At 47.7% G+C, this 25,748-nt stretch overlaps 1 protein-coding gene across 2 annotated transcripts in view; it reads right to left on the bottom strand.

Moving 5' to 3' along the window:
* The window catches only part of GCAT (glycine C-acetyltransferase), a 71,831-nt gene that overhangs the window by 20,004 nt on the left and 26,079 nt on the right, over nucleotides 1-25,748 (bottom strand). For both annotated transcript variants that reach the window (XR_012220774.1, XM_073549497.1), the window contains exons 6-7: nucleotides 25,172-25,254; nucleotides 16,712-16,883 (exon numbers count right to left, since the gene is read on the bottom strand). Coding sequence is in view for 1 of the 2 variants with exons in the window: in XM_073549497.1 (XP_073405598.1) it covers nucleotides 16,712-16,883; nucleotides 25,172-25,254 (255 nt within the window). In the remaining variant the exon portion in view is untranslated. The remainder of the gene's footprint in view (nucleotides 1-16,711; nucleotides 16,884-25,171; nucleotides 25,255-25,748) is intronic.

Genomic DNA, 25,748 nt, shown 5'->3' with positions numbered 1-25,748 from the left:
AGAGGATTATTTATATTCTGGTGTGTCCAGGACATGAGATGAGACGGAGCATGCGCCGTTGGCGTAAACCGGAAGTGACACGGCAAGTGGCGTCATGTGAGTCAGCACAGCCAGAGAAGCCGGCGTTTTACTTCACATGTAGACGCCGTTGCTGCACAACGGCCCGGCACGTCAGGCTGCCCATGCGCACTGCTCAATGCCCTGATAATACAAGCCAGGAAGTGTAAATAAGCCGACATAGAAAAACGGACTAGTGTGGCATAGTGTGCAAAAAGGATTAACCCGAGGTTATGAAAATTGGCTATATATGTATAAATAATAGGCAAAGAAAGTGACTAGATTAATATAAGCCCACAAATATAAATATGGGATTAAATATATACGATGAATGATGGGGGGAAAAAAAAAAAAGAAATCAAAAAAATTTGCACCAAACAATATAATATAGACAAGCCGATAGTGATGGATTAAAAATAAAAAGAGGATTTAGTGCAAAAAGGAGATGGGGGAATTTAAGAATAAAATACTGATAATTAGCCATATAGTATAAAAAACTCAGCAGATCTCTGGTGTGTGCCTAGGTCCAGGCCACCGAATGGCTACAAGACATCATGGAGCCGAGGATTGACATGGAGAACCTCTCCTGCTTTTTAAGGTGTTTATCCTTGCTCTCAGTTCAATCTGCTTGTCTCTGGGCAAATAGGATGTCTGTCCAAGAGGACTCCCAGGAAGCCTCTCTTTGTGGAGGGAGTGATATCTGATTTTTGTAGATTTATCAACCATCCCAGTGACGTCAGAATCTGCAAAGTCGTCTGTATGTGCCCCTGTGCTAATGGTGCCACTAGCGAAAAGTCGTTGAGATATGGGATGATGCAAATCTGCTGACCTCTGATATGGGCCATGGCTTCTGACAATCTTTGTGAAAATTCAGGGTGCTGATGATAGACCAAATGGGAGCACATTGAACTGGTAAAGGAACAACTGTTTTCCTTGGGTCACTGCAAATCTCAGGAATTTCCGATAATTGGGATGAACTGGAATATGATAATATGCATCCCGTAGATCGCTTGTTGCCATAGTGAACCCATCCTCTATCAGGGGAACTGCTGATCTGATTCAAGATGGAGTCAATTTCCTGTAATGGATATACTGGTTCACAGGCTTCAGATTTATTAGAATTCAGTGGGACCAATCTGTTTTTTTTTTTGTTTTTTTTTATTAAATCAAAAAGAGCTTGGGAGTAGTGACCCCGATTCTCTTCTCCCTCTGGAACTGGAGAAATTGCCCTCGAAGCTAATAGTTTGAGGCCTGATATCAGGGAGGCCTGGAGCGTCTGTGTAGAGAGTTGCATGATTCTTACTCTCTGAGGAGGGTAGGAGGTAAATTCTATTTTCACCCCCTCCTGGATGGATCTTAATAACCATGGGTTGGTAGATATTTTTTCCCATTCTGGAAGGAAGTGAGAAATGCGACCTCCTACTTCTCTTTGAGCGTCCTTGTTTACTCGGACGCTGATCACGGGAGAGAAAAAGATTTGTCCCGGCCTCCTTTGGGGTAGCTCCATCTTCCTGTCTTCCCCTTGCCTCCGTATTGGCAAGGCTGTTCCTGAGGGGGCCAAAAGGATCTCTTTTTGGCCTCCCTTCTAGTATTCTTCGGCTCTGGTAGACACTTCTTTTTGTCTGAAACCTTTTCTAATAGTTCCTTCAAAGCCGGCCCGAACATATATTTTCTTTTAAAGGGAATGATGCAATGATCCTCGGTCTACTGAACCACCGCACGACCTGCTCTACCCTCTCCTACTGTATCCTCACCCATCCCTGTACACTGTGAGCCCTCGCGGGCAGGGTCCCCTCTCCTTATATACTTGTGTGTCCCTTGTCTTACACATGTTTATTATACTTGTCTGTATTTCCCCTTTTCACATGTAAAGCACCATGGAATAAATGGCGCTATATAAATGCATAATAATAATAATAAAGTTATATTTTTGATGCCATGTCTCCGCTCTAGGATCTCAGCCACAGGGCTCGTCTCGCAGAGTTAGATAGAGCCACTGTTAGCCGCCACTCTGAGGGAGTTTGCCGAGGCGTCTGCCAAGAAGGCCGTAGCATTCTGAAGGAGGAAGTGAGGCGAGGTGTTCTGCTATGATTGGGTCACCGAGGAGGATAGCAGGCCCAAGCTAAGCCACAGAAAACTAGAGAGGTTGGTAACTAAACGGATGCAGACCCCTGATCCTGTCCACACAACTAGCAGCAGCCGTGGACGTACCTACGATGATCCTAGATGCCTCGGCACAGCCGGAGAGCTAACTAAGCCTAAAGCAAGAAAGGGGAAATCTAAACTGCCCTGGTGCAGACCCCAAAGGAATAAATAGCCCCAAACATATATTGCCGGTGAGACCAGATGAAAACACAAACGTAGGCAGAGAATGACTGAGCAAACGATGGGGCCCACACTGACTAGACAGGACAGGAAAGGAAAGACACTGTCTGCAATCACACAAAAAACCCTGCAAAAGTCCAACACGTCTGATGCACAAAAACACTGAAGTCGCACGACTTCGCCCCCCACTATATCAGCACTCTGGGATACTCTGAAAGCAAAGCAAAAAGAGACCAATACAAAAGGGGACAAAACAAACTGGCACATGCAGTAACATATGGGCGGTGATTCAGCACAGCCCCAGCCGGAGCTAGCTGACCCACACAAAGCAGAGATAAACAAAACCAGATCAAATGCAAACAGAACACCAAATGAACCACTTAGCTGAACATGCAGGGAAAGAGCAGGAGACATCAGACCTCAGGAGGCACAGGAAGAAAATCACCAGCAGGGATAGAGGGAGTCAGCTATCTTAAATCCTAATCAGAAACCCCAGATCTCCAATCGTCTTCCTCATTATCAGGTGGCAAGCCTCTGTCAATCAGATCAGCTCCACTACCTCCAGTAACCACCAGAGGGAGCCCAGAAAGAGAACTCTCAATCTGACCAGCTCCACTATCTTCAGTAATCACCAGAGGGAAGCCAGAGAGAATTCACAACAGTGTTCCTCCAGCTGCCCCAACCAGTGAGACACTGATCTTAGTAACCGATATAGATACTGCATTAGTGTTTAGCAAGGCCGCTGACATCTCCCAGGATTTCCTGAGGAGCCCTACCATTTTGCGCTCCAGGGAATCCTTCAGCTGAGAGGAGTTCTCAAATGGTAAAGTTGTTTTCTTTGTCACTTGGGCAACCTGGATGTCCACCTTTGGTACCTTGGACCAGCATAATGCAGTCTCATCATCGACTGGGAATCCATCTTTTAATTCTGAAGGAGTGCTTAGTCTCTTCTTTGGAGTCTCCCACTCTTCCAACACTAGTTCACGGATATTTTTGTGTATTGGGAAGAATAACGTCCTTCTGGATCAGAGGCCTCCGAACATCTCTTCCTTTACTGAACTTGATGGTCTCTCTTCCTCCACTTCCATGGTTGTTCTTACCGCCGTGATGAGTTCTTCCATATTCACCACGGAGAAGTAGTACTTCTTGTCTTCTTTTTCCAGCTCCGAACTTAGTTTGCCTTCCTCCTGGAACTCCTCTGGCATAGATTCCTGGGAATCAGAATCCTCTAGTTGCTGCATCTTCCTCTTTCTTGCTGGAGGGGCACTAGGGGCTGGTGCTGGCTGGGAGAACGATGCCAGGGAAGCTTGTATCTCCTGACGCACAATGCTCTGAATGTCTTCCCTTAAGAACCTTCTTCATTCAGAACTTTTTCAATACACGGTTTGCCATGTGATGAGGAGAGTCTCTTGGCACACAACGCACATTTGCGGCTAGTGGCTTTGGATTTGCTCCTGGGTGCAGCATCCTTGTCCCCCTGAAAGAGAGGAGAAGGTAGAATTGGTCTCTCTTGTCATTACTGCACCCTGGAGAAGACCCAATGCCTGCATACTCACAGGGATCAGATTAGCGATGGGCTCCACAGAGGCATTTCAGAAAGGCTCAGACTCCATTGCTACTGTTTATCTTACCTTGCCTGTTATGTCCAGGGCTCCTTAAATAGGGAGACCGGACCAGCACCTCCCTCCAAACTGAGCAGCTCCTCCCCCTCCCACCCCCCATCTTCCCATGGTCGGTGGAACGTTCGCTGGGAACCAACCGGGTTCTTAATTTCAAATTTGCTGCTGCGTTCCACGCTGGAACACAGAAACCGGAAGTGACCATACCGGCATGCCGCCCGGATCAGAAGCAGGCCTCCCCGCCGAGCAGCAGTCCGACGCTGGAGCAGGGGGAAGGAGATGGGCACAGAGAGCAGAGAACTCCCCGGACCTTAGCCAGAGGCGCGGACCGGGGAGCATCAGTCCTTAGGAGACAGGAGCAGCATCCAGGAGAGGGAGGGGGGAAACTGACCGATCTACAGCTGCCCGGCTTAAAAGGTAATTGTCCGGTCTCTGTCCCCGGCACAGAGCACCGAGGATGACCTCTTCATCCCTATAGGGACAGGAAAAACACTGTTTAGTGGAGGTAGGAGGGGCTATTTGATCTCTTTCGTATTTCCTGTCCCTATTATGATAAGATGACATCCTCCTGTGTGCTGTCCTGGGGGGGTTGTTAGAGAAGCACCAGTTACTTATTCAAATGGTCAAAAATCGACTGCCCACTTTGGTGCCAGTTCTGATGCCCAGAACTCATTTGGGCCAGGCTGGAGACCCGATTTTGATGTGGGGCTCCCTGTTCTATATGTCTGCAGTGTGATATCAATGGCCCAAAGTCATTTAACCCTTTCATTAACGCCCTTCGGTGCCCACTTTGATGCCCATTTTTGTGCCAGTTTTATAATTTTTGTGGCTGTTTTTAAGTGTATTCACATCAGGGCACCTCGCTGCATTATATGTTGTTATTGTGATGCTTATTTTTTGTTTTTAAACCTAAAAAAAAAAAAAAAAAAAACAGAAGAAAGAATTGCTGAAGAAACCAACTTCAGCCTCGTGAATAGCTTAGTTACTCACCGATAACAGTGTTTCTCGGAACCCATGACAGCACCACAGAGAGAAGGGATCCGCCCTTCAGGGACAGGAACCTACAGATAAAAGGGTGGTACCTCTCCTACGCCTTCAGTTGGTTATAGAGCATCAGAGGATCTCCAGGTTAGTTAGACAACAGAAATATATACACAATATTATAATACTGATTATTTATCAAAAGCACCGTGCCTAAATGGAAACACTCTACTAACAGTAAAACGTGCTCACCACACTCGTGAAGGGGAGGGGAATAAGCGGGTGCTGTCATGGGTTCCGAGAAACACCATTATCGGTGAGTAACTAAGCTATTCTCTCTCCCATGACAGCACCACGGAGAGAATTACAGAGATGGTAGCTTAGGGAGGGACCACCGCCTGAAGGACCCTTCTCCCGAAGGTCAGGTCAGACGTAGAGGCTAGATCTAATCTATAGTGCCTGAAAAAAGTCGAAGGTGATGACCAGGTGGCCGCCTTACAGATTTGTTCTATTGATACCTCAGATCTTTCAGCCCATGAGGTTGCCATTGCCCTTGTGAAATGAGCTCTCAGCCCCTCCGGGATGGTATTTCCACTGGATGAGTATGCCAGGGCAATCGCATCCCTTATCCACCTTGCTAGGGTACTCTTGGATGCCTTGAGCCCCTTCCGAGGACCCTGGAAACATACAAAGAGAGAGCCTTCCTTCCTACATTTTTTGGTGGCCTCTAAGCACTGTACTAGGCACCTTTTATTATCTAAAGTGTGGAATTTTTCTTCCCCCTTATTTTTTGGATTTGGGCAGAAGGAAGGAAGGACTACCTCTTGGGACCTGTGGAAATGTGATACTTTAGGTGGATAGCCCGGGTCAGGTTTTAGGATGACTATCCTCTAGAATTTTTGTAAAAGGTGGCCTTGCTGATAAGGTTTGAATATCACTCACTCTTCAAGCTGATGTTAGTGCCACCAGAAGCACCGTTTTAAGTGATAGGACTTTTAGGGGTGCCGAGTAAATTGGTTCGAACGGAGGGCCTGTCAGTGTTGAAAGTACAAGTTTCAGGTCCCATGACTGTAACCTTTGACTAGCTATTGGCCTAGATCTGGTTGCGGCCTTAATAAACCGTGCTACCCAAGCGTCACCTGCCACATCATGGTTATAGAGGGCGCCTAACGCCGCTATTTGTACTTTTAATGTGTTGACCGCCAGACCCTGTTCTAGGCCCTTTTGTAGAAATTCTAGGATCTTATTAATCTGAACCCCGTCCCAAACCTTTGCCCTAGAAGTGGATAGGAATTTTTTCCATGTTCTGCAGTAAGCTCTCATCGTAACCGGTTTCCTACTTTTTTGTAATGTAGTTATCAGGTTCTCTGAAAATCCCCTGTCCCTCATCAGCGCCCTCTCAAATTCCATGCTGTTAAATGGAGGTTCGGTGCCCGAGGATGTAACACTGGGCCCTGCGATAGCAGGTCTGGGAGATCCGGTAGGATCCATGGGTCGGTTACTGAGAGCATTCTTAGCCAGGAAAACCAGGTTCTTTTGGGCAAGAAGGGGCTATCGGTATCATTCTTGTCCCGTCCTCCCTGACTTTCCTTAGGACCCCTGGAATGAACATGATTGGGGGAAAGGCATATGTTAAACTCTGTGTCCATGGGAGCATAAACGCGTCCAGAGTTAGAGGATTCCCCCTGGGATCTAGCGAGCAGAAGGTTTCTACTTTTTTGTTTTTGAAATCGGCAAACAGATCTATGTCTGGGGTCCCCCACATCTTTACAATCTGCCAAAAAATGGACCACTTAAGTACCCATTCCCCTTGTCGTAATTGGTTGTGGCTCAGAAAGTCTGCCCTTTGATTCTCTGTACCCCGGATGTGTAGGGCTGACAGAGATAGCAGGGTTGATAGTTTGAGGATTCTGGCGGATGTGTCCATTAGGGCTTGGGACCTGGTTCCCCCCTGATGATTTATATAGGCCACTGTGACTCGATTGTCCGAAAGAATGCAGACATGGCGATTCTGGAGCAGGGGTAGGAAGTGTGTCAGTGCATAGCCTACTGCTAGAAGCTCTTTTTGATTTGAGGAGGCTTTTAATTCTTGATCTCCCCACACGTCCTGAGCCACCTCGTTGTTCATGTGTGCTCCCCATCCCGAGGGACTGGCATCCGTTGTCACTATGTGTGTTATCTTTGTTACCCAGGGGATCCCTTTGGACAGATTTTCCTGGTTTCCCCACCAAGCTAGGGAATGAATAGTTCTTGAATTTAGGGTAATACGACCTTCTAGGTGTCCCCCTATTGCTGCCTGGTTGGCTAATACGGCCCACTGGAGATCTCTTGTGTGTAACTGAGCCCATTGAACTGCTGGCAGGCAGGCGAATAGGGAACCCAGCAGTGACATAGCTTTCCTTAATGTCACAGAGGGATTTTGGATTGCTCTTGCTGTAATTTGAGCGATTTTCTCCTTTTTGTGGTCTGGGAGGCGACACTCCTGAATGTTTGAGTCCAGTGTTAGGCCCAAGAATTCTTGTACTCTGCTGGGCTCCAGTCTTGATTTTTTTAGATTTAGAAGCCAGCCTAGGCCTTGTAGAGTGTCCATCACCCTGTCCCTCTGTTCCCTGCATTTTTGAGAAGAGCTGCCTGCTATTAGGAAATCCTCTAAATACGGGACTACTACTATGTCTTGTTCCCTTATATGAGCCATCATTTCTGCTACTATTTTGGTAAATACCCGCGGGGCTATCGATATTCCGAACGGCAGGGCTCTGTACTGGAATTCTTTCACCTTGCCCTTTATTGAGGCGGCTAACCGGAGATATTTTCTGGAGTCTTTGTGGATAGGGATGTGATAATAGGCGTCGCTGAGATTTAACACCGTCATGAAGCAGTTTGGGAACAGGATTTTGGTGGTGGACCTGATAGAGCTTCAAAATGGAGTCTGATTCGTGACGTATTTGTTTAGCTTTTTCAGATTTATGATCGTTCGAAAGGTGACGTCCGGTTTGGTTACTAGAAAAAGAGGGGAGTAGAACCCTCTGCCCATATCCTGCAGGGGAACCTCCTGGAGGACTCCTTTTTTTTTTTACTAGGCCTAGGACTTCGCTTTCTAGCGCTTCCTGTTCTCGCGTACTGGATCTCAGCGGCGTTATTATATACTTTTGAGGTGGAAGAGAGAGAAAGTTTATTCTTAGGCCCTCCTGGATTAGGTTTACTATCCATGGGTTGTTTGAAATTCTCCTCCAGGCTGGAAGAAAAAGGGTTAACCTTCCCCCCACCCTGGGCGCACTGTCACTTGGAGGGTTTTTTGTCTCGGAAAGAGTTACTAAAGAAGAACCCTCTATCTCTTTTGTCATCCCACTTTTGTTCCCTCTGTGGTCTCCTCTGAAAAAACCTCCTATTTCGAAAGGGCCTTTTAAATGCTGCTGGCCCCAAATTTGGGAACCCTTTCTTCTTGTCCCCTGCTTTCTGGAGGATGTCATCTAACGTCTCCCCAAAAAGGAATTTCCCTTCACAGGGGATTGAACATAATTTCATTTTGGTCTGTAGGTCCCCTGGCCAACTTTTAAGCCATAGTGTTCTTCGGGCTGCGTTTGAAAGTGCTGCTGTTTTGGACGATAGCCTGACTGAATCGGCCGATGAGTCCGCTAGGAAGGCAGCCGCTCCCCTTATTACTGGGATAGAATCTAAGATCTTATCCCTTGGTGTCCCTTCCCTCAGCTGTTTCTCAAGTTGGTCCACCCATACCATTAGGGCTCTTGAAGTACATGTCGCCGCTATGGCTGGCCTGAGGTTACCGCCTGCTGACTCCCATGCTCCCTTTAGAAAGGTATCTGCCTTTTTATCTAGGGGGTCCCCCAGGGCCGGTTTTAGGCAAAGTGGGGCCCTAGGCAAAGTTTAAAATGGGTCCCCAAATGCTAACATATTGCACATCACACATTAGCATTTTGATTGTATTTACATGCGCTGAGTTCAGGCCGCTAAATGATCGACAAAATTGAAGAAGTCGTTCAATACTTGTTTCCCAGCCTCTTTCCACCATCTGAGAAAGAATGATGGGGACAGAACGATCACTAAGGATGTGTGCACACATTGCGGTTTTTGCTGTGGATCCACAGCGGATTTGGTCCTGCGGATCCGCAGCGGATTTGATCCTGCGGATCCGCAGCGGATTTGGTTCTACAGATCCGCAGCAGTTTCCATGCGGTTTGCAGTACAATGTAATCCTATGGAAAACCAAATCCACCGTGCACATGCTGCGGAAAATTCAGGGCAGATTTGCTGCGGTTTATTTTCCGCAGCATGTTACTTTTTTGCGGAACCGCAGCTGCAGTGTACGTTCCGGGACATACAAATCAATCAATCTCTCTCATCCGCACTGCCAAACCTCACTAAAACCTGCATCAAATCCGCTGTACACATGCTAGGAATCCGCAGGAAAAATGCATGTGTTTTACCCTGCGGTTTCTGCCAAGAGATATGGATTCTCTGCAGAATAAGCCGCAGACTAATCCGCAACATGTGCACGCACCCTAACAGATCACCATACAGTATCATGTTAGCAGCATCTACAGTTTACACCCCATAGTCCTCCATATAATATAATCTGCCCCATAGTCCTCCATATAGTATAATACACTCCTCAGTCCTCCATTTAGTATAATACACTCCTTATAGCCCTCCATATATTAAAATACACTGCTCAGTCCTCCATATAGTATAATACACTCCCCATAGTCCTCCATATAGTATAATACACTCCTCAGTCCTCCATATAGTATAATACACTCCTCATAGCCCTCCATATATTAAAATATACTGCTCAGTCCTCTATATAGTATAATACACTCCTCATAGTTCTCCATATAGTATAATGCACCGCCATAGTCACCCATGTAGTACAATTCACTTCCCATAGCATAATGCACCCCATAGTTCTTCATATAATGTATTCCCCATAGTCCTCGATACAGTATAATGCAGTCCACATATAGTATAATGCAGCCACCCAATAGAGCATAATGCAGCCACCCCAGAGTATAATGCAGCCCTGCCATACAATATAATGTAATCCCCATAGAATATAATGCAGCCCCCCTCTTATAGTATAATGCAGCCACCCCTTAGAGAATAATGCAGCTACCCCAGAGTATAATGCAGCCACTCCACAGAATATAATGTAACACCCCATAGAATATAATGCAGCCTCACCCCCCATATAGTATAATGCAGCCCCTCCATAGAATATATGGCAACCCCCTCCTAGGATATAATGCAGCCCCTTATATAGTATAATGTAACCCCTCCATAGAATACAATGTAGCCCTCCTCATATAGTATAATGCAGCCCCCATCGAATATAATATAATACAGCCCCCCATAGAATATAATGTAGCCCCAAATAGAATATAATACAGCCCACCTCCCCATAGAATATAATGTAGCCCCCATATTATATAACACAGCCTCCCCCTATAGAATATAATGTAAAATGTACCCCCCATGGTATATAAGATAAGATAATACTTTAATTGTCCCACCATGGGGAAATTCAGAGCATTACAGCAGCAAGGCAGGAACAAGTACAGATACAGATGCATAAAGGCATTACATTGACAGTAGGTAGGCACATATATACGAAGAAAAAAAAAATGTAACCGGACTGTCACAACTTTGGATCCATCAGTTCTCTGTTTGGGTCGTTCTCCGTTTTGGACAGTGCTGGTTATACAGCCTAACTGCAGCAGGAAGGAAGGACTTTTGATAGCGCTCCCTCTCACATTTAGGATGAAGTAGCCGGTCACTGACAGTACTGCACATCTTGGTCACGGTCTCATGCATGGGATGGGAATCATTCTGCACCATGTAGCTCACCTTGGCCAGTATCCTCCTGTCGCCTACTTCCTGAACTGGGTCAAGGGGGCATCCCAGGACAGAGCTGGCCCTTCTAATCAGTTTGTCCAGCCTATTCCTGTCCCTGGTTGATATGCCACTACCCCAGCACACCACACCAAAGAAGATGACTGATGCCACAACAGAGTTGAAGAAGGATGCAAGGAGTGCCCCTCTAACTCCGAAGGCTCTCAGCCTTCTGAGCAGATAAAGCCTGCTTTGGCCCTTCCTGTACACTGCATCCAAGTGATGGGCCCAGTCAAGCTTATTATTGAGGATCACACCAAGGTACTTATAGGTGTCGACTGTCTCAATGTCCTTTCCCTGAATGTTCACCACTACTGGTGGATTTTTGCCCTTGCGAAAGTCCACCACCAATTCCTTGGTCTTCCCGGAATTAATCCTAAGGTGGTTCCTCTGACACCACTCCACAAAAGTTTGGTTAGTATCTCTGTACTCTCTTTCATCTCCTCCTGTGATGAGGCCTACTATTGCAGAATCATCAGAATACTTCTGCAAGTAGCAGCTAGATGAGTTGCACCTAAAATCCGCAGTGTACAGTGTGAAGAGAAAAGGGGCAAGAACTGTACCTTGAGGTGCCCCTGAATTGCAGATCACTGTGTCTGACACACTGTCCCGAACCTTTACAAACTGAGGTCGGTTCGTGAGGTAGTTAAGGATCCAGGTGGAGAGTTGGAGGTCCACACCAACAAGGCCCAGCTTGTCTCTCAGTAGACCTGGCTGTATGGTGTTAAAAGCACTAGAGAAATCGAAGAACATTATTCTCAGTGTTCCCAGGTTTCTCCAGGTGAGAGAGAGTCCTATCTAGAAGGTGGATAATGGCATCATCCACACCAATGCCCGGCCTGTAGGCAAACTGGAGAGGGTCCATATCCGAGCTCACTAGAGGACGGAGACGTGTGAGAATCAATCTCTCTAATACCTTCATCAGGTGTGATGTTAATGCTACAGGTCTATAGTCATTAAGGTCTTTCGGATAAGGATATATAACACAACCGCATAGTATATAGCCCAGGACCACATGGTATACAGCCCAGCCCACCATGGTATACAGCCCAGCCCACCATGGTATACAGCACAGCATGGTATAATACAGCCCACCATGGTATACAGGCTGTATTCCATGCTGGGCTGTATAATACAGCCCAGCATGGTATACAGCCCACCATGGTATAATACAGCCCAGCATGGTATAATACAGCCCAGCATGGTATATAGACCCCCCAGAATGGTATAATACAGCCCAGTATGGTATATAGCCCCCCAGAATGGAATACAGCCCAGCATGGTATAATACAGCCAAGCATGGTATATAGCCCCCCCCAGAATTGTATAATAAAGCCCAGGATGGTATAATACAGCCCAGCATGGTATATAGCACCCCAAAATGGAATAATACAGCCCAGTATGGTATATATCCCCCCAGCATGGTATAATACAGCCCAGCATGGTATATAGCCCCCCAAGAATGGTGTAATACAGGCTAGCATGGTATAATACAGCCCAGCATGGTATATAGCCCCCCCAGAATGGAATAATACAGCCCAGCAAGGTATAATACAGCCCAGCATGGTATATAGCCCCCCCAGAATGGTATAATACAGCCCAGCATGGTATATAGCCCCCCCAGAATGGTATAATACAGCCCAGCATGGTATATAGCCCCCCCAGAATGGTATAATACAGCCTAGCATGGTATATAGCCCCCCCAGAATGGTATAATACAGCCCAGCATGGTATATACCCCCCCAGAATGGAATAATACAGCCCAGCATGGTATAATACAGCCTAGCATGGTATATAGCCCCCCCAGAATGGTATAATACAGCCCAGCATGGTATAATACAGCCCAGCATGGTATAATACAGCCCAGCATGGTATATAGCCCTCCCAGAGTGGTATAATACAGCCCAGCATGGTATATAGCCCCCCAGAATGGTATAATACAGCCCAGTATGGTATAATACAGCCCAGCATGGTATATAGCCCTCCCAGAGTGGTATAATACAGCCCAGCATGGTATAATACAGCCCAACATGGTATAATACAGCCCAGTATGGTATATAGCCCCCCAGAATGGAATACAGCCCAGCATGGTATAATACAGCCAAGCATGGTATATAACCCCCCCCATAATTGTATAATAAAGCCCAGGATGGTATAATACAGCCCAGCATGGTATATAGCACCCCAAAATGGAATAATACAGCCCAGTATGGTATATAGCCCCCCAGCATGGTATAATACAGCCCAGCAAGGTATAATACAGCCCAGCATGGTATATAGCCCCCCCAGAATGGTATAATACAGCCCAGTATGGTATAATACAGCCCAGCATGGTATATAGCCCTCCCAGAGTGGTATAATACAGCCCAACATGGTATAATACAGCCCAACATGGTATAATACAGCCCAGTATGGTATATAGCCCCCCAGAATGGAATACAGCCCAGCATGGTATAATACAGCCAAGCATGGTATATAACCCCCCCCATAATTGTATAATAAAGCCCAGGATGGTATAATACAGCCCAGCATGGTATATAGCACCCCAAAATGGAATAATACAGCCCAGTATGGTATATAGCCCCCCAGCATGGTATAATACAGCCAAGCATGGTATATAGCCCCCCAGCATGGTATAATACAGCCCAGCAAGGTATAATACAGCCCAGCATGGTATATAGCCCCCCCAGAATGGTATAATACAGCCCAGCATGGTATATAGCCCCCCCAGAATGGTATAATACAGCCCAGCACGGTATAATACTGCCCAGCATGGTATATACCCCCCCCAGAATGGAATAATACAGCCCAGCATGGTATAATACAGCCTAGCATGGTATATAGCCCCCCCAGAATGGTATAATACAGCCCAGCATGGTATAATACAGCCCAGCATGGTATATAGTCCCCGCAGAATGGTATAATACAGCCCAGCATGGTATATACCCCCCCAGAATGGAATAATACAGCCCAGCATGGTATATAGTCCCCCAAGCATGGTATGATACAGCCCAGCATGGTATATATCTCCCCCAGTGTGGCTCCACAGTCCAGTACTCACAATGATTTAAAAAAAAAAAAAAAAAATTCTCACCTTTTTCTCGTGCCTGTCTCCTCCTGCTCTGTCTGGCACACAGTGAGAGCGCGATTACGTCATCGCGCCCCCGCTGTGTCAGAGGCAGAGCAGGAAATGATGGGAGAGGGAGCATCAGCTGACGCTCTCTCCTCCATCACTGCCTCCTTCAGTGCGGCGGCAGCGGGAGTCGGCGCTGGGGGCATGCGGGCCCTCTGCCTTACAGGAGCCCCATAGCGGCTGTGTGATGTGCCGCTGGCTGGGGGCCCCTGGAGGAGCGGGGGCCCTAGGCAGCTGCCTGGTCTGCCTGGCCATAACGCCGGCCCTGGGGTCCCCGAGGGTGCCCATGTCTTCAAAGGGAAGAGCGAATTTCTTTGAGGCCTTTGCAACTGCTATGTCGAGCTTTGGGGCTTTATCCCAAGACGTAGATGCCTCCTCCTCAAAGGGATATTTTCTTTTAAGGGAAGGGACTGTATTTTTTTTTCCTGTCTGGCTTGTCCCATTCTTTTTTGATTAGGCCCTTGACAATTTCGTTAAGCGGAAATACTCTCCGTTTTTTTCTGGCCTAGTCCCCCGAAACATTATGTCATGGACTGTTTTATCCAGCCTAGGGTCCAATACCCCCATGGTAGACCTTACAGCTTTTACTAGTCTGTCTACCTCTTCTAGGGGAAAACAGTGACGCCCTCCCGTTTCCTCGTCTGAGGATGAGGAGCCGGATTCCGGGGTTTAAGACGTGATTTCTCCCGACGTGGAAGAGTCTGACTGGGAGGTTCCTATCGTGTCTTTCTTCCTCGTGTTATCCCTATGCTTAAGGGATACGAGGGCGCTATGAACCTCTGATTTGATTGCGGCCCTTAGGTCGGATGCGAAATCCGGAGTCTCCTGACAAAGAATTTCTTTTGTGCAAGACACACATAGTTTTTTCTCCCATGATACAGGTAGGGGTCTAGTGCAAGTGGGACATTCCCTGTTCTTTTTTCCCCTTCTTTCCCTAATAAGGGAGAGGAATTGTATTACAAGGGTGAATATTCACGAAGATTACTTACCCCCAAAGGTGCGCGGCTGCAGGTACCGGTTCGGGAGATGGAGTCAGGTCCTGTATAGGCTGATCTGGCGATTTGCTCCTTGCCGCTGACGTACTGCGCCACGTGGAGTGACTGCTGGAACAGCCATCTCTGTTTCGTTCCTTCTTCCGGTGGTGGTGTTGGTGGTGCTGCTGCTTGAGCTGCAGCCTGGCATGCTGCTCCTGTTGCTGGTCGCTATCCCCCATTATCAGGATCGCTTCCAGCCAGGAGTTCTGAATCCACCATTTTTAAATTTGCCGCCCCCGTGACGTCACCGCTCTCATCCTGCACCGCGCTGGCCGGGGAGCGTGCTACTGCGCATGTGCCGGTTTCAGAGACCCGGAAGCTGCTCCTCTACTTCCGGAGTAGCGGCCATCTTGGTACTCTCTGTACCATGGCGCTGCCAGCACTTCCACCGGGTCCCCGCGAGCCCTGATCTCCTTTCCGGAGCAGCGGCTCAGACGTCCCCCCCCCCCCCCCGCATCGGCCCCAGCGGTGGCGGCTTCGGGCACAGCTCCTGCCGCGACAGGGGCCTCCCCGCTGCTGTATACCAGACAGGTCGTCCCCGGATCCGGACTCTTCTCTTCAAATCACAGGTACGCCGTACTGTGGGTCCCCCCCGTCAGGGACAGGAACCCAACTGAAGGCGGAGGAGAGGTACCACCCTTTTATCTGTAGGTTCCTGTCCCTGAAGGGCGGATCCCCTCTCTCCGTGGTGCTGTCATGGGTGAGAGAAAAATGGAGTGATAAGATTGATAGCTCTTCAACATACACGTGTATTCAAGGTCATTAATGCAGTGTCATAAATCGAAGGGCATGGGGCTGTCTATTCCAGATAGTTCTTTTTCATAGGGGATATTACGATATTATGAGAATTAAAGGTCACCGGTTAGATTTAGCCAGGGCAGAGGGACACATAAAACATCCACCATGTTAATGGGCACCATTTAAGGCAAGGCAAGCGACAATTCAGCAACTGATAAACATGGTACCAGCAAGGCTATGTGCACACGCTGCAGATTTACCAGCGGATTTTTCCGTGCGGATCCGCAGGTAAAACCACAGGTAAATTGACCTGTGGTTTTACCTGCGGATTGGCCAGCGGTTTTCCCCTGCGGTTTGACACCTGGACAATGGAATAGGTGGCAAACCGCAACGGAATCCACAGAAAGAACTGACATGTCAATTCTTTCTGCGGATGTAAAACCGCAGCTTTTCCGCAGTGAAAAAAACGCAGCATGTGCACTGCGGATTGTAAATTCCATAGACTTACATAGTACTGTACACTGTCTGCAGAACTGCTGCAGATCCGCAGAGGCCAAATCCGCAGTGTGTGCACATACCCTTAGTTAGCAGGTTGGCAATTAGCTGTCCAAAGTTCATAGTCACTTGCCTACACATTTCTGGCATCAATTCACTATTCATTAATGCCACTATGCCATAGAACGATTGCGAATTTTCTAGACCTTTACCTTAAGTTTGAGCATATTGGTTGCAATATTATATAATTTTTAAAGGCTAGCAAAAAAAAAAAAAAATAACGCCTCTTCCAACTGACCAAGTGCCTTGTAACCAACAGTCATTACTTTCCAGTCCATGGTTGCCAAAAATATAATGGCTATTCCTATTATAATGGCTATATGTTCTACCTGTAGCCATAATTTCTCCAAAACTGTCTTTACCGTGCAGTTTTTGCAGACATAGATTGTGCAATTTCATTACTTTCCATCAAGAGATCTAGTGCTTTGGAGGCGCTGCCAACCACAGCAGGAGGAAGAGTATTCGAGAATAGGTAAGGTCGTGAGCGTTGTCGTAGCAGGTCAATTAAAGGCTTTGGTCCTGTTGTATAACCACCTGGAAAGGTACAGCAGTATGTTACAGAAGATTGGACAAACATGTCGATGGTATGTACACTACAAACTGAGAACTAACCTAAATAAAATTTATTGGTATACAACCTGAAAGGAAAAAGCTGTCCATGCACATGGTTACATTATTGTGCAGATGGGAAAAGTCCATGGCTAATAAGCAGATATCAGAACATCCAGCAGACTTTAGTATGTTTGCTCTCCTTTAGGCCTTTTTCAGACGTCAGTGTGTCCGGTACGTATGGTAATAGTTTTCACACGTACCCGATACACTTACACACGTAGACCCATTCAAGTGAATTGGTCTGTGCACATGTCAGTGTATTTCCACCGACCGTGTGTCCATGGGCAAAATATGTAGACATCCGGGTTCTTTTTTTTTTTTTTTTTAACAGGAGCACGGGACGCAAAACATCTCACATGTCATCCATGTGACACTCACCGGTGCCTCAGAAGCAGCAGTAAAGTTAGTGCTGTTCCCTGGTGCTGAAGACCACTCACATCATTCTCTCCTGCTCTGCCGGCGATCAGCACGAGCAGGGGAAAATTCTGAGAGTTATATTCAAGTGATAACCATGAGCGCAGGCAGCAGCTGATGGGACTATTACTCCCATCAGCCTACACAGGCTGCCGCTAATAACAGTGACAGCAGGAGCGGCTGATGGGAGTATTCAGCCAGCACCTGTGCTATAAAGGCAAGAAAAAAAAAACGGATTACTTACCGGTAATACTCTTTTGTAGAGTCCACGACAGCACCCACAGAGAGGGGATCCGCCCCCGGAACAGGAAACCTACAGAGAGATAAATTGGGCGGTCCCCCTCGCTCCCTCAGTTTGTGTTACCGAGAACAACGGAGGAACCGCCATACATGTTTTAGTCAAACTGTTTGGGCGATTCATCTATCTTACCCCTATGCAGTTTTAAGCTTACTAAGTTTAATCACATATCTAACTTAAATCATAATCTCCACCACCAAGGAGACCCATGTGTGAAAAATTCTTACGGGAGGGAAGTGAGCAGGTGCTGTCGTGGACTCTACAAAAGAGTATTACCGGTAAGTAATCCGGTTTTTCCTCTTCGCCACGACAGCACCCACTGAGAGATTTCCAGAGATAATCACTTGGGCGGGCACACCGTGTTAAGGACTGATCTACCAAAAGTTAGATCCTCGGTAGAGGACAAATCTAGTCTATAGTGACTATAAAAGGTAGACGGAGAAGACCAGGTTGCAGCCTTACATATTTGTTCAATTGGGACGTTCGCCCTCTCGGCCCAGGAGGATGATATGGCTCTAGTGGAGTGCGCCTTAATCCCCAGTGGAGGGTCTTCTCCTTTTGTCAGATACGCCATTGTGATCGCATCTCTAATCCATCTGGATATCGTGCCTGATGTAACTGCAGACCCCTTCCTGCTGCCCTGGAAGGAGACAAAAAGAGACCTACTCTGCCTCCAGGGACTGGTCCTATCTAGATAGGCTAGCACGGCTCTCTTCACATCTAAGGTGTGATATTTCTCCTCGTCCTGTGTTGACGGGTTCTCATAGAATGAAGGTAGGCATATCTCTTGAGATCTATGAAATTTAGTTGCCCGTTTGGGCAGGTAGGACGGGTCCGTCTTTAAAATCAGACTGTCTCGTGTTGTTAACAGGAACGGTGGGTCTACTGACAGAGCGTGAAGATCACTCACGCTCCTGGCCGATACTAAGGCCACTAGCATAGCCATTTTCAATGAGAGGCACTTTACTGATGCTGAGCTTATGGGCTCAAACGGTGCCTGAGTGAAGGCATCCAAAACTAGAGTAAGGTTCCACGCTGGTAGCCGAGGCATATGCACCGGTTCTGCTCGTTGACAAGCCGAGATAAACCGAGTCACCCATCTATTTGCTGCCACGTTATAGTTAAACAGGGCTCCTAGGGCTGACACGTGGACCTTAAGAGTGCTTACTGAGAGTCTCAGTTCTCGGCCTTTTTGTAGAAACTCTAGAATGGCCGTAATGGGTACTTCACCGGCTAGTTTTGTTGGGTGAAAGGCCAGGAACTTCCTCCACACCTTAGCATATATTTTTGTCGTGGACTCCTTCCTGCTTTGTAGCAGGGTATTGATTAGGTACTTTGAGAAACCCTTCTGCCTCAGTAGCTCCCTTTCAAATTCCAGGCCGCTAGGTGCAGGGCTTTGTCCTGTGGATGGTAGCAGGGTCCCTGCGAGAGAAGATTCTGGTGCAGCGGCAGGATCCACGGGTCGGTTACTGACATGGCTCTCAGCCATGAAAACCACGGTCTTTTTGGCCAAAACGGGGCTATCAAGATGACCCTCGCCCTCTCCTGTCTTATTTTCCTGACTACTGTTGGTAGTAGCACCATTGGAGGGAAGGCATAGGCTAGTTGGAATGCCCAGGGTGCTTGGAGGGCATCTAGAATATCTGGGTTGTCCGACCTGTAGAGAGAAGCAAACTTTTTTACGCGCCTGTTGGCTCTGGTTGCGAATAGGTCTATCTCCGGTCTGCCCCATTCTGACGCTATCATTTCGAAGACGTGTCTGCTGAGGACCCACTCGCCCTGGTATAGGGCCTGGCGACTGAGATAGTCTGCTCGGGAGTTGTCTACTCCTCTTATATGGAGCGCTGACAAGGAGAGAAGATGGACCTCGGCCATCTCCAGGATCTTTCCCGCGATAGACATCAGTGGCATTGACCGCATGCCTCCTTGCCGGTTTATATAGGCCACTGCGGTGGTATTGTCTGTCTGGATCTTTACGTGGGTGCCCCTTAACTGCGGGAGAAAGTGAGATATCGCGTAAAAAAAAAAATCGCTGTTAGCTCCTTTACATTAGAGGAGGCCTCTATTTCATTCTCACGCCACCAGCCTTGTACCATGTGCTCCTCTAGATGGGCTCCCCAACCTAAGGGGCTGGCATCCGTGGTGAGTATTTTGGAGGGAGTCACCCACCACTGTACTCCCTTCGATAGATTGGAAGGATTTAACCACCATTTTAGGGATTCAACCTCGGGCGATAGGGACATCTTCCCTTCCAGCCGCCCCTGCAGTCTGTCTCCTGCAGAATAGCCCACTGCAGTTCTCTGGAGTGGAACTGAGCCCATTGCACCGCTGGAATGCACGATATCAGAGACCCCAGCAAGGACATGCCCTGTCTCAATGATATTACGGGTCTTCCTGTAGTATTCTGTATCTTATCGATTATGGCCATTACTTTGGCGTTCGGCAGAAAGCACTCCTCAGTTACGGAGTCCACTTGCAGGCCCAAAAACCTTTGACAGGTCACTGGCTCTAGTCTGGACTTCTCCCAGTTAATTAGCCAACCCAGTATTTGTAGGGATGAGATAATCCTAGCTATTCTCGCTTCACACTGTGAAACAGAATTCCCCACTATGAGTAGGTCGTCTAAGTAAGGGACAACTAGGGTGTCATTCAGCCTTACATACGACATTACTTCCAGCATCCATTTTGTAAACCCGAGGAGCCATGGATAGCCCGAATGGCATTGCCGCAAACTGGAAATGCTGAATCCGACCTTTGAACCAGACTGCTACCCGCAGGAACCTCTGGTGCCCTCAATATATGGGGAGATGGTAGTAGGCGTCCTTTAGGTCCAAGACTGCCATATAACACCTGGGAAACAAAAGCTTTATTGCAGACTTAATCGACTCCATCTTAAACGACCTCAGTCTTAGGAAGGTATTAAGTTTCTTTAAATTTATTATAGTCCTGTAAGAGCCATCTGGTTTTGGGACTAAAAATAGAGGAGAATAAAAGCCCATTCCTATTTCGTCCCCTGGGACCTCTACTAGGACCTGTTTAGTTAGCAGTACTGCAATCTCCATCTCCAGCGCTTCCTGCTGTGTCAGGGACTTCATGGAAGTCAATAGGAAGGAGTTCGGTGGATACCGAACAAATTCTAATTTCAGGCCTGATGACGAGATATTCATGGCCCATGGATTTGATGTCACCTTCTCCCATTGGCGGCTAAATTTTAATAGCCTGCCACCTACCGGTATAATGATTTTAATCGGGATCTGTCTCCCCTGAAGGGACGCTTCCCGAATAGGTTGCCCCTTTGTTTGGGGTCCTTATTTCCCCAGCGGTCCTGGGGTCTAAAGTCCTTCTTTTTACCAAACGGCGGCTTCCTGTAGGCCCTCCTGTTGAACGGAACATACGGGTTAGGGAAACCCTTCTTCCTCTCCCCCCGCTTTTGTCAAAATCTCATCCAGTTCCGTGCCAAACAAGTACTTACCCTGGCAGGGTATAGCACACAGTCTAGTTTTTGTTTGTGTGTCTCCTTTCCACCCCTTCAACCATAAGGCCCGCCTGCCTGCATTGGTCAGTCCTGCTGCTCTAGCCGATAACCGGAGAGAGTCCGCGGAGGAGTCGGAGAGGAAGGCCGCTGCTCCCTTAATGAGGGGAATAGAGGAAAGGAGTCTATTCCTAGCTACTCCATTCTTTATATTGTCCTCTAAGTCATTCAGCCACACCAACAATGATCTTGCCGTACATGTGGCTGCTATTGCGGGCTTAAAGGCTGCCGTACATGCCTCCCAAGATCTTTTAAGAAATGTATCAGTTTTCCGATCCAAAGAATCAGGCAAGGTTCCCGAATCCTCTACCGGCAGAGAGGATCTACGAGAGGTAGAGGCCACTGCCGCATCCACCTTGGGGGCTCTTGACCAGGCTATTAACTCCTCATCGTCAAAGGGATACTTACGCTTTGACGTTAAGGGGAGGAAGGTTCTTTGACCTTGTTTTTCCCACTCCCTTTTAACTAGCTCTTTAACAGCTGGTACCACTGGGAAAGCCCGCACCTTTCTACGGGAAATGCCTGCAAACATTATGTCCTGTGGGGCCTTGGGGTCCTTGCTTTCTGGCAACCCCATGGTATTTCAGACAGACTTTACTAAATTACTGACACTGTCCGTGGGGAAACACGTTTGGTCCTCGTCCTCTGAGGAAAGGTATTCCTGGGACTTGTCGGAATCTAGTTCCCCGGTTTCAGATGGTGATTTTGACGCCAGCGAGGCTCCTCCTCTTAGCGAACATATTTCTCTTGCGGAGGAGTGACCCCCCAAACTACTGGAACCGCCTAAGGCCCGTAGCTCCTCTCTTATAATTGCCCGGATATCCTCCTTCTTTCATGAGGACTCCTCCTGTAAGGCCTCCTCAATACATGATTGGCATAATCTCTTAGGGTGGCCGTCTGGTAGGGGCTGAGAACATAAGGCACACTCTCTGTTTCGCCTTCTCCGTTCTTTTAGCCTAAAGGGGGTATGGACCAGAAAGAGAAGGCCATCAATTATATATTCTGACCACAAAACACTCACCCGTGAGTTTCGTCAGTAAACTACCGGCTGCGGGGTCCGCGACCCAGGCTGAGGCGAGGCATGGGACGACTTCTTTTCTTTGCGTTTTTTCTCCAAGGGCTCATCTTGCCTGGAAGGTCCACTAGATTCCTTCCTGGAGCTGCCACTTTTCCTGGTGCTACTACTTCTCCTTGTAGCACTGCTCTGTCTACTGCCATGCGGGGATTGCACTGGCTGATCTAACGGGAGCGAAGCTGGGTCATCTAAGGACGACATGACTGCGCACCCCTGCTGCGTTTGTGGCTTCTTTTTATAGCCGCTGCTATAGCTGCTCCTCTTCCTCTTTTTTTTTTTTTTTTTTTTCGTCCACCATTTTTTTTTTTTTTTTTTTTTGCGCTACTGCGCATGCGCGGGCATTCTCCCGCGATCTCTGCCTCCTGTCTGACCCCGGAAGTTCTCTTCACTTCCGGGTTGCCTCTGCTGGGGAAGCGCTTGCTCATAGCAGAGCACCGATGCGGCGGCCGTCCCGCTGTGCCTCCCGGGTATCTGCACCCCGTCACCAACACACGGGGTCCTTCTCCCTTCCACAGGTATGACCCCCGGATGCGCTGCCCAGCACAAACGCTCGGACCCTTTGCTGGGGAGGGGGGGGGGGGGGGCGGGGGCACCACTGAAATTGCCCGGCCGGTATATTGTTACCTATAATGCGTCCCCCTCGGGGGGGGGGGTATTTCACCGTCCTCCCCAGTGAGCCTTGGCACCAATCTCACTTCCGGCCTCACCTGCATTACCAGCTCTGGGGGGGGGGGGGGGGGATATACCTCTCCACCCGACGCTGCCTCCGGTCCTGGGGCCCCTGCTGCTCATATTCTGCACGCAGGCGGCTACCAGACCAGGAATCCTCTTCTGCAGGTTCCTTTCCAGGAACAGGAAACCAAACTGAGGGAGCGAGGGGGACCGCCCCATTTATCTCTCTGTAGGTTTCCTGTTCCGGGGGCGGATCCCCTCTCTCAGTGGGTGCTGTCGTGGCGAAGAGGAAAAAAAAGTGTGGGTTCTCCTGTATTTTTGATAACCGGCCAGGCAAAACTGACAGCTAGGGGCTGCAACCCTCAGGTGTCAGCTTCAGCAAGGCTGGTTATCAAGAATAGAGGGGTCCCCACGCTGTTTTTATTTTAAGTTCCCCCCCCCTTTTTTGACCACCAACCTTGCTGAAGCAGAGACAGTTAGGGGCTGGTATTCTCAGGCTGGTAGGGGGCCATGGATTTTGTCCCCCCAGCCTAAAAATAGCAGCCCGCAGCCAATCAGAAAAGGCATATCTATCAGATGCGCCATTTCTGGCACTTTACCCGGCTCTTCCCACTTGCCCTGTAGCCGTGGCAAGTGGGGTAATATTTGTGGGATTGATGTCACCTTTGTATTGTCTGGTGACACCAAGCCCACGGGTTAGTAATGGAGAAGAGTGTGATCTGCGGTGAACTCACTGAACCGACTTTTTCTCACGGTGCTGAGGTCACCACGGTTCAGCCCAGCTGGGAATGCAGCCTCAGTTACCAGCGGTATCCTCAATGAGGTCACCGCTAGTCACTGATGCTGTGCTCGCAGCAACTCATTCACCAGTGGTTCTCAGATAGGACGGTCGCATCTTGGCAACGTCCAGGTTGAAAACTATTAATCCTCAGACATAGATTACGGTGTGGGACAGAACATAGGACAGGCGAGGGATATTGTTTTTTTAATTTTTCCTTCATTACAGGAAACGAGGGCTTCAACGGAATTAAGTGTTAGGGGAGTATAATTGTGTTTGTTATTTTTAAGTAAAAATGTAAAACTGTTTGTTTATTTACAATACAACTATAGGATTAATAATGGAGAGGTGATGTATAGATGCCTCTCCATTAGTAAGCCGTGGGCTTGATGTTGCCAGATAGAACAAAGGTGACATGAAGCCCACAAATATGAACCGCACTTGCAAACGCTACAGGGCAAGTGGAAAGAGCCGGGCAAAGCGCCAGAATTGGCACATCTAATAGATGCGCCTTTTCCGGGCAGCTGCGGGGGGGGCTAATATCCATGGTCCCTTGAGAATACCAGCCTCCAGCTGTCTGCTTTAGCAAGGCTGATTTTCAAAATGGGGTAGACCCCACAACGTTTTTTTTTTTAAATATTTATTTAAATAATTTAAAAAAAAAAAAAAAAAAAGGAGACCCCTCTTTTCTTGATAACCAGCCTTGGTGACAGCTGAGGGTTTCAGCCCGCATCTGTCAGTTTTGCCTATCTGGTTATCAAAAATACAGGGGAACCCATTCATTAATTAATTTACAGCGCAGGCTGATGAATACTCTCATTTGCCGCCACCTGCTATCGCTGTTATCAGTTGAATATAACCCTCATCCCTCAGCAGAGCAGGGGAGAATGATAAAAGCCATCTTCAGCACCTGGCGTCGGGGAACAGCGCTTACTGTATACACGGCTTCCCTTGCATCGGTGCGTGTGGTACTGATGAAGCACATGGTTGCCACATGTGTGCTACAAGTATTACACACACAGACACGGATATCTCCAGTACCATTTTTTCTCGTAAAAGAAACAGGGCTTAGGGCTGATACACTCATCTGTATCAGATATGTGCTTTTTAATCAGATCGCATACTGACCAATGTTATTTAATATGGCTCATCAGTTGATTGATTCATCTCTTGGTATCGCTGTCCATGAGGACAACAAAAAAAATGCAGCATCCACCACTTTCTTGCATATATTGGATGAGATTCATCCATTCAAGCCTATGGGTGCGTAAAAAAAAAAAAAAAAAAAAAGCACAGGAATGGAGATCATTTGAAAACCATACGAGTTTGGACAGCTTTTCATATGCTCATCTGCAGAGAGCCGTATTTTTGGTCAGTGTGTTGTCCATGTGCAAGGACTAATACAGGTACATTCCTGCCAAAATTGAAGATGAGTGCTGACCTGCAGCTCCACCAAGCGCTTTCCCAAGAGTGGAATTTACAATTGTCACCTGGTCCATGACACCCAAAAGCTCATCTGTGCCCCTGTCAATGAGAAAGGAGAAGTAAGACTTTCCAACACACATTTACAACTTTAAATTTTTAAAGAAGTTTAAAAAGTGAAGAAAAGGCAAAATTGATTCAATATATACGGACTTCTCATTGTGCCTATTCAAACTAGGAGACCCCTGTATGGTAGAATGTGTTTGTTCAGCGGACATTAGGGAATCTGGTCCACCCTGCCAGCATGAAGTCCTCAGCTTCACTTGACCCTACAGCAGCGTCCTGGGTGGCTATCGGGGTATGGATGTGACTTGTATATAAATAGAAGGGCAAAAGGTAAAAGTTTCCCCTCGAAAAATCTCCCTTCTCAGAATAAGGCAAGTATGAGTTTTGAGAATATCTAATGCCATGCTGGATTATTCCAGGCCCGGGTGTCTAATACAATGACAGCTCTCCTTCGGCATAGCCGCCAGGGTTTATTCTTAATCTGTAGTTGCTCCTTCTAAATGTTATTTTATTGTGTAAATGCTGACCTG

This window comes from Dendrobates tinctorius, unplaced genomic scaffold (genome assembly GCF_039654945.1).
Source record: "Dendrobates tinctorius isolate UK_male_01 unplaced genomic scaffold, ASM3965494v1 ptg000159l, whole genome shotgun sequence".
Taxonomy (NCBI): domain Eukaryota; kingdom Metazoa; phylum Chordata; class Amphibia; order Anura; family Dendrobatidae; genus Dendrobates; species Dendrobates tinctorius.
This window is presented reverse-complemented; position numbering and strand designations above follow the sequence as displayed.